General features: G+C 38.7%; 1 protein-coding gene and 1 pseudogene across 1 annotated transcript; both read right to left on the bottom strand.

Annotated features, from left to right (window-relative positions):
• Positions 1–1,160: 1,160 nt before the first annotated feature.
• On the bottom strand, positions 1,161–1,919 carry LOC103597763 (annotated as a pseudogene).
• Positions 1,920–2,070: 151 nt separating this feature from the next.
• Positions 2,071–2,282, bottom strand: LOC103597762 (putative SNURF-like protein). The gene is given in 2 exon segments (XM_008581628.1): positions 2,071–2,216; positions 2,219–2,282. Coding segments are annotated over 2 exon segments (210 nt in total).
• Positions 2,283–17,077: the final 14,795 nt, after the last annotated feature.

Raw genomic sequence — 17,077 nt, 5'->3', positions numbered from 1 at the left:
TCTGTTTCTATGATTTTGACTGCTCCAAGACCTCATTTAAGTAGAACTGCACAGTATGTGTCTTTTTGTGACTGGCTTATTTCACTTAGCATAATGGCCTCAAGATTCATCCATGTTGCAGCATGTATCAGAATTTTCTTCCTTTTTACAGCTGAATAATATTCCATTGTAAATATCTACCATATTTTGCTTACTCATTCATCTGCAATAGACGCTTGGGTTGCTTTGACATTTTAGCTATTCTGAACAGTGCTGCTATGAACAGGGGTATACCAATCTTTTCAAGACCCTACTTTTTTTTTTTTTTTGTCTTTTTCCGTGTCCAGCAACGGATTGCAACCCTCAGTGTCGCCCCCGTACCGGACCGGGACCAGCAACGGGATCGCAACCCTCGGTGCTGCTCCCGTGCCTTGCTCAGCCAGTGAGCGGGAACCGGTCTGTATGTGGGATCCGAACCCTCGGGCGGGAGCGCCGCCGTGCTTCCCAAGCGGCGCACTATCCAGTGCGCCACCGGGCCGGCCCCTTCAAGACCCTACTTTTAATTCTTTGGGGTATATACTCAGAAGTGGAATTGCTGGATCATGTGATAATTCTATTTTTATTTCTTTTATTTATTTATTTATTTTTTGGTGGCTGGCTGGTAAGAGGATCCAAACCCTTGACCTTTGGGTTATAAGGCTGAGCTCTAACCAGCTGAGCCAACCAGCTAGCCTGGTAATTCTGTTTTCTAATTTGTTAAGGAACTGCCACACTCTTTTCTGCAGCGTGTACACCATTTCACATTTTCACCAACAGTGCATGAAAATTCAAATTTTTCCACATCCTCTCCAACAATTATTTTCTGTTTTGTTTGGGATTTTTTTTTTAGTAGCTATCCTAATGGTATGAAGTACTATCTCATTGAGGTTTTGATTTGCATTTCCCTAAAGGTTAGTAATCTTGAGCATCTTTTCATGTGCTTATTGGCCATTTGTATATCTTCCTTGGAGAAATGTCTGTTCAAGTCTTTTGCCCATTTTTTTTTCACAGTTTAAGTGCTATGCATTTATTATTAGCTATTATTAAAGCAGGAAGAGGGGAGAAAAAGCTCATATACACTCTACACAATTTCACAAGACACATTGCAGGGAAAAAAGTGCCTGAGATGAATCAAAAGTATCCTAGGGTCTTGGTGGATGCATTCTTGGGGGAGGTGGATCTTTAATTCCTAGAGGGGGGATTTCATTCCTGGAGAGGGCATGCCTATTGGCATCCCTCAAGCAGGGGAAGCCCAATCAGTGGGCCCATGGGTGGTCTCATATCAGGTGGAGGAGCCATTATACTCGGAGGTGGGGTTGCTCTGCCTACAGGTGGAGGTGGAGTCCCCCATCCTGGCGGGTACTGCATTGGCACTCCAGCAATGCTGGCAGTGGCAGCAATAGCAGCAGCTGCTTCAGTGCCTCTTTTTTGTGGAGTCATTACCCACTGGGATGGCCCCCCCAACTCCTTGGACAGGGCCTGCTAATCTAGCAGGTGCCTGGGGAATTGGTATACCAGCTGGAACTCCTCTGCCAGCTGCCCTACCAACTCCAGGGCCTCCCTGCAGCTCCAGCAATGGTACCCGAGCAATGCCAGTATCTTCTGGGTGGGGGGTGGCCCCTCCTCAGTCATAGATACCAAGTTCTCCCCATGCAGCAACACCAGCCCCAAAACCCGCTTTTCTTCATGCTCTGGCTGCTTTGCATACTTTGGCTTGAACTTCCTGAACTCATCAGAATGACAGAAGACCAAATTAATGTGCTTGTCAAAAGCCTAAAGGTGCCATTGAAGATTTGGCCATCTCACAGGATATATCTCGTTCTATAGTCAATGCGCTGCAGAATCTTGCTGCTCTTGCTCACGGTCGTGATTGCTATTCCTCCAAATCTGATGTCCACCATAAACTTTCGGGACCTTTAAGACCTAGGGAAAGCTATAGATGAAGGTGTGATGCAGATTCTCCTAGAAAAAATGCAAGCTGCGCAAAAGGTTCAAACAGTAGATGGAGCTGGTTTTGCTTGGAATCAGCCACCTTGATGTTTCAACACTGCTTTAACCACGTCTTGGTGTCTTAGCTAAGAACACCTGTCTCAGCTCCACCTGCAAGTCCATCACAGGTCCTTGCTGCTGCTGAGAGTGCCTCAGGTACAACTGACACTCTTGTTTGCTCAGTGAGCCTGTCCTGTGTTTGACTTGGACTCCACCTCTGGCACGTGCTGTTCTGTAGTCCGTCTCAGGTGTAAGTGATCCCTTGCTTGCTCCATCGCACTTAGGATAGCTCCTCAGGCCAAGGCATCAGGCATCTCTGGTGGCCGCTCCACTATGCACAGGGCTCTCTTTGCCCATTTTTTAATAGGTTTGTTTGTTTTGTTGTTGTTGAGTTTTAGGAGTTCTCCATAGATTCTGGATATTAATCCTTTATCAGATATATAATTTGCAAATATTTTCTCCCATTCTGTAGGTTGCTTGTCTACTCTGTTGAGAGTATCTTTTGCTGCACAAAATTTTTAGTTTCCATAAAGAGCATTTTGTCTATTCTTTCTTTTGCTGCCTTTTCCTTTGGTGTCATATCCAAGAAATCATTGACAAATCAAATGTTCTGAGGCTTTTGTCCTGTCTTTCCTTGTTCATATACTCCCCTTGATTTGTTTTTAGAGCTTTATTTTCCAGGTAAAGTCTGCAACCTCACCATGTCCTGGGTAAAATACACACAAATTTATTACCTATTGACAAAATTCTAAGGTAATTAGGGTGTGTGCATGTACACACATGCACACATTCGGGGGTTTCACATGCTGCTAGAAATAGAAAAAGCTTTAAACAGCCGTACAGGAAAATATAGATAGATTAGATTGGATAGGCTAATTGCTAAACAAACTGAAGAATGTATAGTGGTTCAAACAAACAAAGTTTATTTCTTGCTTAACATCCAAAATGAGTATTTCCGATTGACAGCACGCTATCTACAAAGTGATAATTCTGAGACCTATCCTCCTTCCTTCTTGTGCCATCTTTAACACATGACTTCCAAGGCTGCTATGTCCATCTGCACAAGGAGAGTAGAGAAGCCATACCTGCCTCTTACCCACCTTGTTTTGGAAGTGACTCACATAGCTTCTACTCCCAAGTCTTTGGCAATAACTAGTCACCCGGCTGTGCCAACATGCAAGACGGCTGGGAAATGTAGTCCCTGACACTATACATAGTTGCTTTTCAGTGAGTGCTCTATGCCTGCACAGTCCAACATAAATGCCTATTGAGCACTTGAAATGTGGCTTGTCCAAATCGAGATGCACTATGTGACATGCACACCAGAATTTGATGACTTACCGTAAAAATGAGAATGTAAATATCTGATTGATAATTTTTATATTGATTACATGTTGAAATGGCAATATTGTAGATATAATGGGTTAAATAAAACATATTATTACAATTGATTTAGCCTGTTTCTTTTTCTTTTCTTAAGATGGTTACTAGAAAATTTTAGATTACGTATGTGGCTTTTATTCCATTTCTATTGGATTAGGCTGCTATGGAAATTAGCCTTCTCTGTTACAGAGACTATCTCATTGAATCAAAACAGGAAATACATCTGGGCCAGTCACAGAAGTAGAAGGAATTGGAAAGCTCTCTGGAGTCAAGATGTGTGTGCTCTCTTGTTCTTTCTTCCTCCCTCTCACTAGAGCCACATCACTGTCTCTGTCTCACTACCTACTGACTTGACTCTTTCTCTCTCTCTCTGTCTCTTTCATCTCTGTTCCAATCAGCTGTAGTCAGGGGAGTTGGGTCATATGGGTTGCTGCCCATTTACCAGAAGCAACGGGAACAGGTTCTCAGGAAGAGGGCACAGGTAGGTCAGACAAACCGACTGACGTGTTTGCTCATCATGTAAACTGTGTAAACACTATGTGGGCTTGGCAGCTGTCAACATTCCAGTTTTTACACTTAATAGATTATATTTACTTTGAGGCCTTTTGTAAGAACTCTGAGTTGAATAGGTGACAAATGTAATCTGAGGGTATATAATTTAACTCATGTCATCACTAAAAAAACCATGAAACTAATCTTTCTTTCTAGGGCTTGTACCAGTGCCCAGAAACAGTCAACGTCACTAGTGAGCTTTGAGTTTCCAACAGTGTACCTTGGGCTCAATGCATATTTATTTAACATCAGATTTAGCCCAGAAGGCCAGGCTCACCCAACCATATGTATCAATTATATGAGAATCCATAATGGGTGATACACCCCCAAATATAAATCTTTTGTAGGTCTGGAACTTTTAAATTTTAGTGCCTTTCTCTGTGTTTAAGAAATGTGTCCAGGTTGCCCCAAATATATATGTGACCTGGAGAGATTAGCAAATGCTTTTATATTCTCAGGAAGTGTTTATATACCAGATGTTGTTCTAAAAGTTTAAGAAATGTGTCCAAGTTGCCCCAAATATATATGTGACCTAGAGAGATTAGCAAATGCTTTTATATTCTCAGGAAGTGTTTATATACCAGATGTTGTTCTAAATTAATTATCACCATTAACAGTGTATCAGAATTAGATTTTTTGGATATTACCTTTCATCCAGAAAGAAAAAATGGGGCCCTTAAGGAATGGAATAAAGGGTAGTATTTTTTGTTGAGAGATAGGATTTGGTTTGCTTCAGAGTACGTCCAGGAAAGATGAGCTTTAGAGAAACCCTGCAGAAGAACACCAATGGACAGCTAGAGTATGAACTGGGGTCCTGGGTGTTTGGGAGGGAAGGGAGGTAGCAGATGGTGCAGAAGGAGGAAGCAGTAGTGTTTCCAAACACTCTTTTGCCTGCTTTGTCATTCTGATGGGACTTGAGCTTTGACAATGGTGCTCTTCCTTCCTAGCTGAGTTTCACAGTCTTGTTTTGATGCTGTGGTCTCTAAAGTCAGTCCGTAGGAGTCTCCTATGTTCCTGAGGTTCTTTTGGACTGGTCTCAGTAACTGGATCACCTTCCAAAAGTGAACTTACAAAGAGCAAAGAGGTAGAATTCAGTTATTACTGTCACATTATTTTTATAATCACATATATGCACTAAAAGACTATTTAAAACCTTTAAAAACATTAAAACACTTTTTTATATCCATAAATCTGTAATATAATTTGAATTTATTTTTAAAAAACCTTGACTTATTTTATACTTTATTTATAAAAGTATAGGTTAAATGCTGAACTTCATTAATTTTTCCTCCCTAATAGCCTGAATATCCTGATTAAAGTAAAAACATTTGATTCATATTTTCTACAGCAATATATATATTTATATTTACATATGTGAATATATTTTGTTAAACTGATACTAAGCAGGGAGGAAAATAGCTAGGAAACTGCAAAAAATAAAAATATTGTCATAGTATATATGGATTAAATTTACAGGAAACTTTATCGTACCTTCGACTTAGAAAAATTTTATAGGTCAGTAAAATATCAAAAGTTAAAAGAGGTATTGATTAATGAATGGAAAGAAAGTTTACAGGTTTTTCCAACTCTTCTTAGTCCATAATAAAAATTAAACACCATTTAGTAGAGTTCAAATAGAAGATATTTAATGTGGAAAAAAACAGTAGCTAGTAAAAAAAAGGGTTTTATTAAAACTGTCAAAATTTTAATGTGGAAATTTATGGTTAATTTTATTTCAGCCTAAACACTGATAAAATATAGAAATATTATAATTTTCTTAACTTTTTAAAATATTCACATATGTGTTGTGTTAAGATATTCTTAGATTTAGACAAAGAAAAGAATACCTAAATTAACAATTGCAGAAATCAAAGGATTTGGGGCAAAATGCTTTAGCCACTTTCTCTGATATAAAAATTTGGCTAATATGTAAAGGTGACTGAGATCTTTAACTAACAGGTCAAGAGTCAAGAGTAAGCCAAGAGGATTGCTGGCTTATTAAAATAAAAAGGGGTCTCAAAGGGAATGGAGGTCAGGGATATTACTAGGGAAGGAAACAGGCAAATCTATAGACCTCCAAAGAATTGGTTTTCATAAGTATGGGTCTCTTTCCTAGTAAGCTGTAATTTCCTACTTGTGCTGTTTAGCTTAATAGAATTTTATCTTAATCAAAAGTAAGTAGGCTTGGCTGGCCAGTTAGTTCAGTTGGTTAGAGCATGTTGCTGATAACACCAAGGTCGGGGCTTTGATCCCCATACCTGCCAGCCACCACAAAAAATAGAATAAAAAAAGTTAAGTAAAGGAGGCTTACTAAAATTCTTGAGTGTTTTGTTTGGTGAATTTCGTGGTTACTATGATGTTGATTCACAGAAGACTGGCATAAATGATACACAATGCTAGAAAACTGAGTTTCAAATGCACTTTTCTTTTATATTCTCATTCCCATAATAGAACAGAAAACTGAGTCAAATGCTGTTGTGCTACTCACACTTCAAATAATATTTAATTAGTTTCTCTGACAAAGCAGTAAATCTTTAAATTAAAGCGTTCAGGAGTGCTTAGCTCCATAAATTCTCTAAGGGAATTTAAATAGGAATAAGTTTTAAACGTATATTTCTTGATGCTTCCCATGAGGTGGCCAATGTTACCCTTTGACCAACATCAAATGTAAATATACTTGATTCTATAAGAGTCCATCACAGGTATTTAATAAAATAAAACTTCACAATGTTAAGGAATTAGAAGACAATCTCCAGAAAGTCAGAGAATGATACAGACAAAATATCAATTGATAAATAAATGCCACATTCTTCTATAACAAAAGACAACATTTACTAACTGCTTATAAAATGCTGTGGCCTGTTTTAGGTGTTTTACGTGAACTGAATTTTTAGTCTTTCTATCAACTCTAGGTAGTTAGTGCTATGAGTATTATTATCCTGTTTTACAGACAAGGAAATGGGGGCACAAATGCATTGAGTAACTTTATAAGAATACAGCACAGGAGGGTTTCTATAGCGAAGCCATGGTTGTGCTGCCTATATTCCCTTGGGTGTTATTAATGTAGCATACACCCAGACCTCACTTCCAACTATTAAAGCCTGCTACAGCCCACCATGCATTATGCAAGACAGTCCAGAAAAATCCCAGGCTAGAATCATCCCTTATTCCTCCCAGGAGCCCTCGACCAATGACTGATGGGATTTTGTATACAATATCCTGGCTCCTTCACCTCTCAACTAGGATAACACTGAGGCACACATTCTATGTTGTTAACAAAGAGTTCCCAAGTAGGATTTAACTGTTTCCCACATAATTTACTTGAACATTCATAATTTATTGTCTGCCTTCCCTCCCCTTTCTTACTTCCTCAGTTCCTACTGGTGATTGTTAAGATCACCTCCCAAATTAACTACTTTCACTCAGATCCCTGTCTCAGGGACTATTTCTGGGGGAACACAAACTGAAAGCGAGCCCTAGCCAGGATTAGAACTCAGAGCCTAGCTGCAGAGCCTATGTGCTTAATTACTGTGATACACTGCCCACTCTCCCAAGCAGTTGATACGTATTTTGTAAAAATTGTCTCAGGACATCATAGAAGGGGGAATTGTCTTCACTTTAAATCCCAACTTCTTGTCAAGAACTGTGAAGGCTGTGAGATTTTATTTTTTGTCAGCAAACAAATTAGCCTGCCACAGTTTGACAAAGGCTGTTAGAAGACACGAGACTTCTGGGTCAGAGATAAGGGACTTTATCACACATGGCAATAGAAGTAGCCAGAGTATCAGCATTTGCACCAGTACCCAAGGCCCAGATGGATGGCTGCACGTGCAGTGGGTTGTGTTACAGGAAAGAAACCCTGAAATTAGGGAACTCAAATCTTTTATACTGGACAGTAAGAATGCCTTCCCTTTGCTCCAGAGAGAGACACTATCTCTGTATGTCAAGGCTGTTATGCAAACTCCTCAATAGAAATTATATAATAAAGGCATTCAGTGCCTGACTCTCAAGATGTGCAGATATGCAAGAGACCTATGGGAAATTGTCTTCCAACCCTTCTATATTCTGAAGTCAAGACAGATGTTCATAGTTACATCACACACCAAAAACATATAATTATGCCTGATAGAACATGGCAAAAACAAACAAAAGGCAAATTTTTCAAAATGTCTATTGCATTGTGCTTAGTTTTTATGTTTTTGCTTTATTGTTTCAAAGCCTAAATACGTTTTTCTTTGATGCCCATGATAATCCTGTCAGGTTGGTGTTTTATAGCTAATGGAAAAATGACTCAGAAGATAAGGAGTTTCACCGACACTCATCTAGTGAATGATGGAGTTGAAACTTAAGCCCAGGACTTCTAACTCCAAAGCTGCCAAACAAACACTTGCTTAATTGCACTAGAGTAGATGGAGGACTGCCTAGAACTTAAAACCTAAGAGACTTAGTGGATCTCTTCATATCTTCAGTGCTGCCACATGTCCACGTTAGGGTTCCAAGAGTAGTATCGGAGGCAAATCTGGGGGAAGAGAGAGATGCAAGTGCAGGAAAGGACATAAAAATGTCCTTTTTGGTTTTTAATGTTCACCTCCCCTGTCCTCATTCATGATTCTTTTTAAGGTGGTTTGCACAGCTTAAATCAGTCACTGCTAAAAGTTTTTTTTAAAGCTTCAGAAAAGTTAGGGGCTTGAAACTGAGCTGGAAAAAGTAATTTCCAGAATTATCAGAATTATAGAATTTTCACACAAATGAGCACAATACATATTTATTTCAGGATTGCATGCATTTTTCCCATCAGAAAAATGTGCACAATTTGCGTGCATTCAAAAGCTCAAAGTAATGTTATACTTTTGGGCACACTGTTTATAGCATCAGGGTGCCTCTGTTTATGACATATTTGATACCTGAAAAAAGTATGGAGATCAAATTCTACTATATAAAATTATACTTAAAGTGCATTATGGAAATTTGTTATTTAAAAGAATCCTGTAGTGAATCCATTTTGTAAAAACGACTGCACTTAGAGAGACATCATAATTATTGGGAAAGCCTTAGCCAAAGAGCAGAAACTCTGGGATTCTAGCGCTACTGCACCTTTGTGTTCTTTGTAATAAGGGGTGATGAAACTGAACTAGAAAATCTCTAAAGGTCTGCAATTCAGATTTCCTTTACCTGGAGTGCAGTGGCTCACAGCATTGGCTATAGACTCAGAAAGACATGGTTTCACTCTCAGCTGTACCTTTTATGATACACAACCTCCTGCAAGTTATGTAATCTTCTTCCACCTGTTTCCTAACCTGTAAAATAAAGATGATAATACATACTTAAAAGGATACTTGTATTAAATTTAAATAACACTTATTAAGCACTTTGTACAGTTCCTGGCACATACTGGGCACTTGATAAATTGCAACCAATCTCATTATTAATTCTACATTTTCATGCCTTGACTTCACTTAATGTCAGATTTCATACAAACATTTTCTGAACTCTTAAAGTCTGACTATAAGTAATTTTTTTTTTTCCTTTTCATCTTTTTTACTGACCGGTAACAGGATCGCAACCCTTGGTGTTGCGCCCGCACCGCACTCAACCAGTGAGCGGGAACTGGTCTCCACATGGGATCCAAACCCTCAGCGGGAGTGCCGCCGCGCTCCCAGGCAGCGTACTCTCCAGTGTGCCACCGGGCCGGCCCTGACTATAAGTAATTTTTTTTTTTCCTTTTCATCTTTTTTACTGACCGGTAACAGGATCGCAACCCTTGGTGTTGCGCCCGCACCGCACTCAACCAGTGAGCGGGAACTGGTCTCCACATGGGATCCAAACCCTCAGCGGGAGTGCCGCCGCGCTCCCAGGCAGCGTACTCTCCAGTGCGCCACCGGGCCGGCCCTGACTATAAGTAATTTAATCAATGCATGCATGTTTTCCCCAACATTTTAATAAAAAATTTCAAATCTACCCAAAAGTTGAAAGAACTGTGAACACTTATGTATCCACCACCTAGATTCTGCAATCAACATTTTACTAGAATGATATTGCCACCGGGCCGGCCCTGACTATAAGTAATTTAATCCATGCATGCATGTTTTCCCCAACATTTTAATAAAAAATTTCAAATCTACCCAAAAGTTGAAAGCACTGTGAACACTTATGTATCCACCACCTAGATTCTGCAATCAACATTTTACTAGAATGATATTATCACATACCTGTCTACCTATCCCTATATCTATCCAACAGTCCTTATTTTTTTGAAGTATTTCAAATTCAGTTGAAAACATAAATATACTTCACCCTTAAATATGTCAGCCTCCAAATTTTTAAATAGGATTTACAATTTGTTGTTCCTTTTTTTCCCCTTTTGAGTTAAAATTTAACATACAATAAAATTATGTATTTACTTTTATATTTTGGGATCATTTAAATATCCAAAATTGAATAATCGATTATATTTGCTGTAACATAATGCATTGGAATGTCTTTAAAATCTTGATGTTGAAGGACAACCTTACTTATAGGTCAGCTGAGTCGCATCGAGTTTCTCTTTGGTAGTTCTATTTGGGCACATGCAATTTGACCCACAGTATACCCAAATCCATAAAACATAAACTATAATAAAAAGAAGTTCCGGGCCAGCCCAGTGGCGCACTGCTACAGTGCGCCGCTTGGGAAGTGCGGCGGTGCTCCCGCCGAGGGTTCGGATCCTACATACAGACTGGCCGCTCACTGGCTGAGCGAGGTGCGGGTGCAACACCGAGGGCTGCGATCCCGTAGCCTGTCCCGGTCCTGTACGGGCGCAACACTGAGGGTTGCGATCCGTTGCCGGTCACGACAAAAGACAAAAAGGAAAAAAAAAAAAAAAAGAAAAAGAAGTTCCACCGTAGTTACTAAAAAAGCATCAATTAACTGTAGCTGGGACACTCATATATCTAAATTTTCTGGTGAACTCAGGAAAGTTTTTTGCTCCAAAACTTTGTTGAAACTTTAGTTCCTTTGTCTAACATAGTGAGATGAATATATTCAGCAAAACTAAATTTTTTCTTACTAATTTATGTCTTAAATTACATACGAGGGTACTTCAAAAAGTTTGTGGAAAACCAAGTTAAGAGATAATACGACTCTTTCCATGAACTTTTTGACACAGCTTGCAGAGATGGTGTTGACGAATAAAGATCACAGTAATGTTCAAAGAATGCCAGGTATTGATGTAGAGAGTCTGCTCGCTTGTTTTGAAAAGCGATATTGCTTGTATTTGACTAATTTGTAATCCTTCCCTACTGCTGCCCATGGTCACCGATACTATGTAGCACTTGTTAGTGTAACATCAGGTGGTAGCTGTGTAAATTCAGCAAAAACCGATGGCTAACGAGTTGATCAAACCAGAGCCAGGTGGACCATCCCTATTACTTGTAAAAGTTGTGACACAGTTACAGAAAGAGCTGCCTTCTCATCAATAGACATAAAAAGTACTTCAGATAATACGGCATCATACTTTTTATCAGATTCTTAATGATGAATTTAATTTGCCATGTACTTAATGTTAACATGAGACTCATAACATTTCTGTCATTGTAATGTTTATAAGGTGCAGGTTTGCTGCCTTCTTGTGCATGTCAAAAGTATCATTGCAGTGCAGAAAGGAATGCAGGAGCACTAATGATGATGAATTGAACCACATGTAATATACATATCCAAAGTTCATAATTTTTATGTTTTGGAAAGAAAGAACACAGTATATGAAAGATCATGAGAAGTGACAGGATGAGAATGTGACAGTGCTTTGTGTGTTTATTTTTTTATTTTTTATTTTATTTTTTTTTCGTCACTCCCTAAACACTCTGTAAACAGTCCCTTCATTAAACTCTCCTCCATTTCCCTGTTTGAGGGAGCCATCTGTTTCCTGCTGGGACCCTGACTGATACACAGTGGAAACAAACTTTGACTATTTTAAGCAAGAATGGAATTTGGGGAAGGCATGTTTGGAGTCATAGAAATGAGGGGCAGTGGGAGGACCAGAAAACAGCTGGAAAGCGGAAGAGCGGCAATGACAGCAAAAGTCATTTGGGAAAAGCCTATGCTACCCATTGCCACTGCCTGAACACCCTCAACTATCCCATGTCCTTCAGTGACTTACTCAAGAGTCAGAGGGCAATGACAGCAAAAGTCATTTGGGAAAAGCCTATGCTACCCACTGCCACTGCCTGAACACCCTCAACTATCCCATGTCCTTCAGTGACTTACTCAAGAGTCAGAGTTTCTAAGAGAGGGTCTGATTGTCTGCATCCACATTATACATCCACTCCCATGCTAAGCTGAGGAGTGGCAGAGAGGAAGATCAGGCCTCTTTGGCTAATGTGGCAGGAAGTAGAAACCACTATCCTCTAAGACCACACTCGATGGGCAATTCCTTTAAAACAAGAGGTCAAGGTGCCAATAGGAAACATGCCCCACCAAAGGACAGACATCACTATAATAATTAATAAAAGTGTGTACAACTGCCTTAACAATCAAAGCATCTAAAGTAACTTTTCTCACAAAAAAATGAAGGTTCATGTAGAGACAGTCCCTTCTCAATGAGTATTTCAGTAACAGAGAAGTACCATTTCTAACGGTCTCATAAATAAAAATTCTATAAAAGGATTTTGACTGGGTTAGATATAAAGTTGCTGGTTTCATCTTAACAAAATATCCGTATTGCCACTATCTCAAAACTGCCCATTTAATGAATCCTTTGCCCAATAACCAGCCACACATGAATGAGAAGATTCAGAAACCAGTAACTTAAAATCAACCTATCTCTAGAAATCAATTTATCATATCAATTTAGGGCTAGAAATAGGCTCCAACAATGTTTATATTTTTTAGTCTCTTAAAGATTATTCCTCTACTCTATCAGCAGTCCTTTACATTGCTCAGATTTTGATGTACACCAGTTTAAGATCTAAGAATTTAAAATATTATGAACTAAAGACAAATAGCTTGAGTATTGAAGATGTTTCAATATAATGTAATTTTATTACATTGGTTTAGTTTTATTTATAACTCATACAATTATTAATTCTAGCATAAAATTCAGACTATTTACTTTTATAGTAGCTCTTTGGTAACATGCTTTATATCAATTCCCAAATTAACTTACTTCACAAAGACAGAGCTGATAAGTTATAAATTTCAACAGATACTTTACTTACCATGAATGAAAGCAATACATATTCATAATTGTCCCCTGGAGGTCTTTTGATATAGTTACTATTGTAACAGTATCAGTAAGAGGAAATTCTTTATCTTCAAAATAAAATTACATGGATGCAATGCCTATAATTTTTAATTGAGAATTTATATTCTGTTATATTAGGTCAGTTGGTTGTATACATAGATCATTTTATTCCCAAAATATTAATTTACTGGGTAAATGTGGAATAAACAGAACACTGTCCAAGCCAAGTAGAAAGTTTCCAGAGCTGCCGGTGAGATGATTTTATTCAGCATGACAGTGTGATGAAAAATTGAGATGCGTTTTTATAAGACATTTAAGATTTTTCTTTGGCTCAAGATGTTATTTGTCTCATATGCTCATATGTCTCATGTACTTCTTGCTCAATGATATAAGGAAATTAGTAAGGACAAAGTAGAAAAGGTGCATGGAGAAAGCCTATGGTCTCCATATATTTAAGTGTCTGTGGTTATGTTCTCAATGGGGTACTCCTATTTCTTTCCAAAAACATATCATAACGCACATAAGCATGCTACTACCTTAAATATGTACCACATCTAATGGTGTATAATACTTATTTGTCACCTGATAGGAACCAGGAAGAAAGTAGATCTAGCCCTTCTATTCAAGGAGCCGATAAAATCTATACATCTTTGCCTTCCAATTTGAAAGACTTAACACATCTCTCCCTAACACTTTTGGTCTATTCAAATCCATTGAACAGGACTTTCTAATTGAACTGGTAGGCTGAGAGCTGTTTTAATAACCAATACCTGCACAATCAAATCAGCGGGTCTGAAACAGTGATTAAAGTGGCTTGGTATACTGGATACCTAAAAGCTCATGGCCAGGAAGAGGCTATTCCCTTTTACTGGCTCCTCATACCTCATACTGCCTTTTTGCAGACCGGGATGCAGAAAAACGGCTGGCCTGACCTGTCTGACTGCACGTGGTCCATACAAACAAATAGAAATGGGGCCAGCGTTTTCCTGTGTCAGGACACTGTCAGCATGAGTAGGAATACCCACCGGCAGACCTGCAAGATCTAGTGAGTTCCTATTCCAGTGGTGCTTTCTCTGCTAGATCAGGTGGCAGTTTGCAGAAAAGCTAATATCCTGAAAGTCCATTAGCTATTTTTGCAAGTCAGGGAATACCACCGGGCATAGAAGAATAGTCTACTGCTGCTTTACAGGGTATTTCACACACGTTTTGAGGACGCTGCTTCCCTAAGTAAGAAAATCTCTGATTTTTGGATTGATGTATCTAGGAAGTTGTTGCCATATCCAACACGGTCTGTGGTCTCCAAATTTTGAGATGTGAAAAAGGACTATATGTTCTGCAATGGCAGGTTTTATTCACCCCAGTGCCTGATATATAGCAGCCATTCAATAAACATTTCTTAAATAATATGAACAAATAAATGAGCAGTAGATTTCTTAATGACAAATTCATTTTGAAGCATTTTTCTGGTTCTTGGTGCTTAAAAGCCTAAGGGAAGACACAGTTGCTAGAGATTCTTTTAAATGTGATCAAATTTTGCTTAAGCAACACCAGCATATGAAAATCTGGGTTGACAAGACAAATACTTTACCATTAAATCAAAATAAACCTTAAAGTAGTGGGTTGCTAAATGCTGGCCAGTGATGTTTTCTCACTGGAAAAAAAAACAGTGCAAGTCATTGTTCATCATAAAGCTAAATTAATCAATTTAAAGAACTGTCCTTTATTCAGAAATTGACCTTCCCCTATCTCTGAGGTTAAATTACTTTTTCTTTAATAAAACAATGGGGCTAATCTATGCTAGCTATTCCTTTTAATGTCCTTACTTGCCAAAAGTAAGTTGACTCCAGCTTATTGAAAATATTTTATTGGTTTGTGAAATCTAAGTGTTGGACTGAGATTGGCTTAGTTAAAATATAATTCATTTTTATAAATGTATATGTTATTTTTTGGAAACCACATATTGAATAAAGGAAGATAACATAACCTTAGCCTTAAAACCCATGATAAAAATGGCCAACAGGTGTTGATGTTGAGTAGCTGCTCTGTGCTGAACACTGCTCTCAGGGCTTTTAAAAATGTATTCACTCATTTAAATTTCATAGTAGCCCAAAGAGGAAGTAGTATTACTGTCTCCATTTTACACATGAGGAACTCAAGGCATAAAAAACCAAGTCTTTGCCCCAAAAGACACATAATACAACTAGTAAAGCGGCAGAGCTGTGTTTCAAACCAATGACTCCAGAACATATATTCTTATATTACAAAGAAACTGGGCCATGACAGTATAACCAATAGAAAAACATTGGTTGTTATTATATTCTAATGATTATGGAAATGGAGGTTCAACTAGCATACAGATTATACATTCCTATCCGAGGCTATTATCTTATATTGAAGTCAGAGCCACTCCCAATTTTACCTTATCAACCCACTTCTTTATGACCTATATTTAGAATCACAGATATTTACACAGATATTGCCTCAAGCAACATTCTCATTTCTTAAGCTCCTGTTTTGATTAGCAAATACCAAAAAACAAAACAAGAAAATGTGATTATTTCTTATGGGGCATTTCCACCTAGGAGGGGCTTAAAGCACAACACCCATAAGTTTAGTCATCAGGATTAAGTTGAGGGCAAATTTAACCCAAAAGTCAACAGATAAGTATATTTCAGTTTACTTATTGAGTTTGCTATTAAGAAAAGTATTAAAATCCCAGCTTCCAAATTTAGATACTCATCCCAACAACAGCTTATTTAAAATGGGAAGATCACAAACTTTAGTAAGACAATTTTGACTCAAATATAACAGCAATTGGATAAGTAGGTAAATCAGGAAGTACAGTTCATAATAAATGAAAAGCAAAACTGATGAGTCAAACTAGACCTTTTGACTATATGACCAAAAAAAAAAAAAAAAAAAAAAAAACCCCCAAAAGGAAGATCACAAACTTTAGTAAGACAATTTTGACTCAAATATAACAGCAATTGGATAAGTAGGTAAATCAGGAAGTACAGTTCATAATAAATGAAAAGCAAAACTGATGAGTCAAACTAGACCTTTTGACTATATGACCAAAAAAAAAAAAAAAAAAAAAACCTCTCACAACAAAAAAATAAAAAACACACCCTTCCAAATATACAGCAAACTAAGTCAGACAGTAATTTTGGCTTTAAAAACCTCCAATGCTCTTGGTGATGGTAAAAATGATTTATTTGTCAGCTTAAAGATGTGTATCTATCATTCTATTTAACATCATTTACTAAAGTATTGCACAACGTTAAGGGACCTGTCGTTTCAACTGTAAGGAAAAACAGGTATAACATTAATAAGTCCATTAATACAGTAAATCAAGAGGCGCTTCTGCAATTTAAGGAAACTTTGTAGATGAGCATCTCCCTCCCCCGTCCTGAGAGCTGGGATGTACACATCCACAGTGAATATCTTGTCCAAGCACACTGGACACTAATTTCCGACACTGCAGGTGACTCCTGCACAAACTCTTCTTTCAAGTTGCTGGCTTCTGCTCTAGTACCCGTTCCTAGTCCACATGCCCTAGAAAAAACACAAGAACCTGTTCTAGGACGTATACATCTCAAACGCCACGCTCCCCCACCGGACTACCGTCCTCCCGCCCCAGCCCAGCCGAGTCCAGCCGGGCCCAGCCCTCCACAGTTGTGCTCTGGCCCTCCGAACTTCCCCCGCCCACTCCGCCCACGTGATCCGGGCCCGCTTCGCGCTCCACCAATCAGCAAGCGCCTTCGCTCAGAACCCCGACTCCGAGACGCTACTCTTTCAAAAGAGCCGCATAGTCCTCCCGCCCTCGGCCCCGCCCCTTTACCACCTCCCCGCCCACTGCCCCTCCCACTTCCCCAACTCCCGGTTCCCCTCCGCCCCTCTCTTGCGCCCTCTCGCTCA

Source organism: Galeopterus variegatus, unplaced genomic scaffold, assembly GCF_000696425.1.
Source record: "Galeopterus variegatus unplaced genomic scaffold, G_variegatus-3.0.2 Scaffold2412, whole genome shotgun sequence".
Classification (NCBI taxonomy): domain Eukaryota; kingdom Metazoa; phylum Chordata; class Mammalia; order Dermoptera; family Cynocephalidae; genus Galeopterus; species Galeopterus variegatus.
Note: the sequence above shows the minus strand (reverse complement) of the source record. Positions and strands in the feature narration are given on the sequence as shown.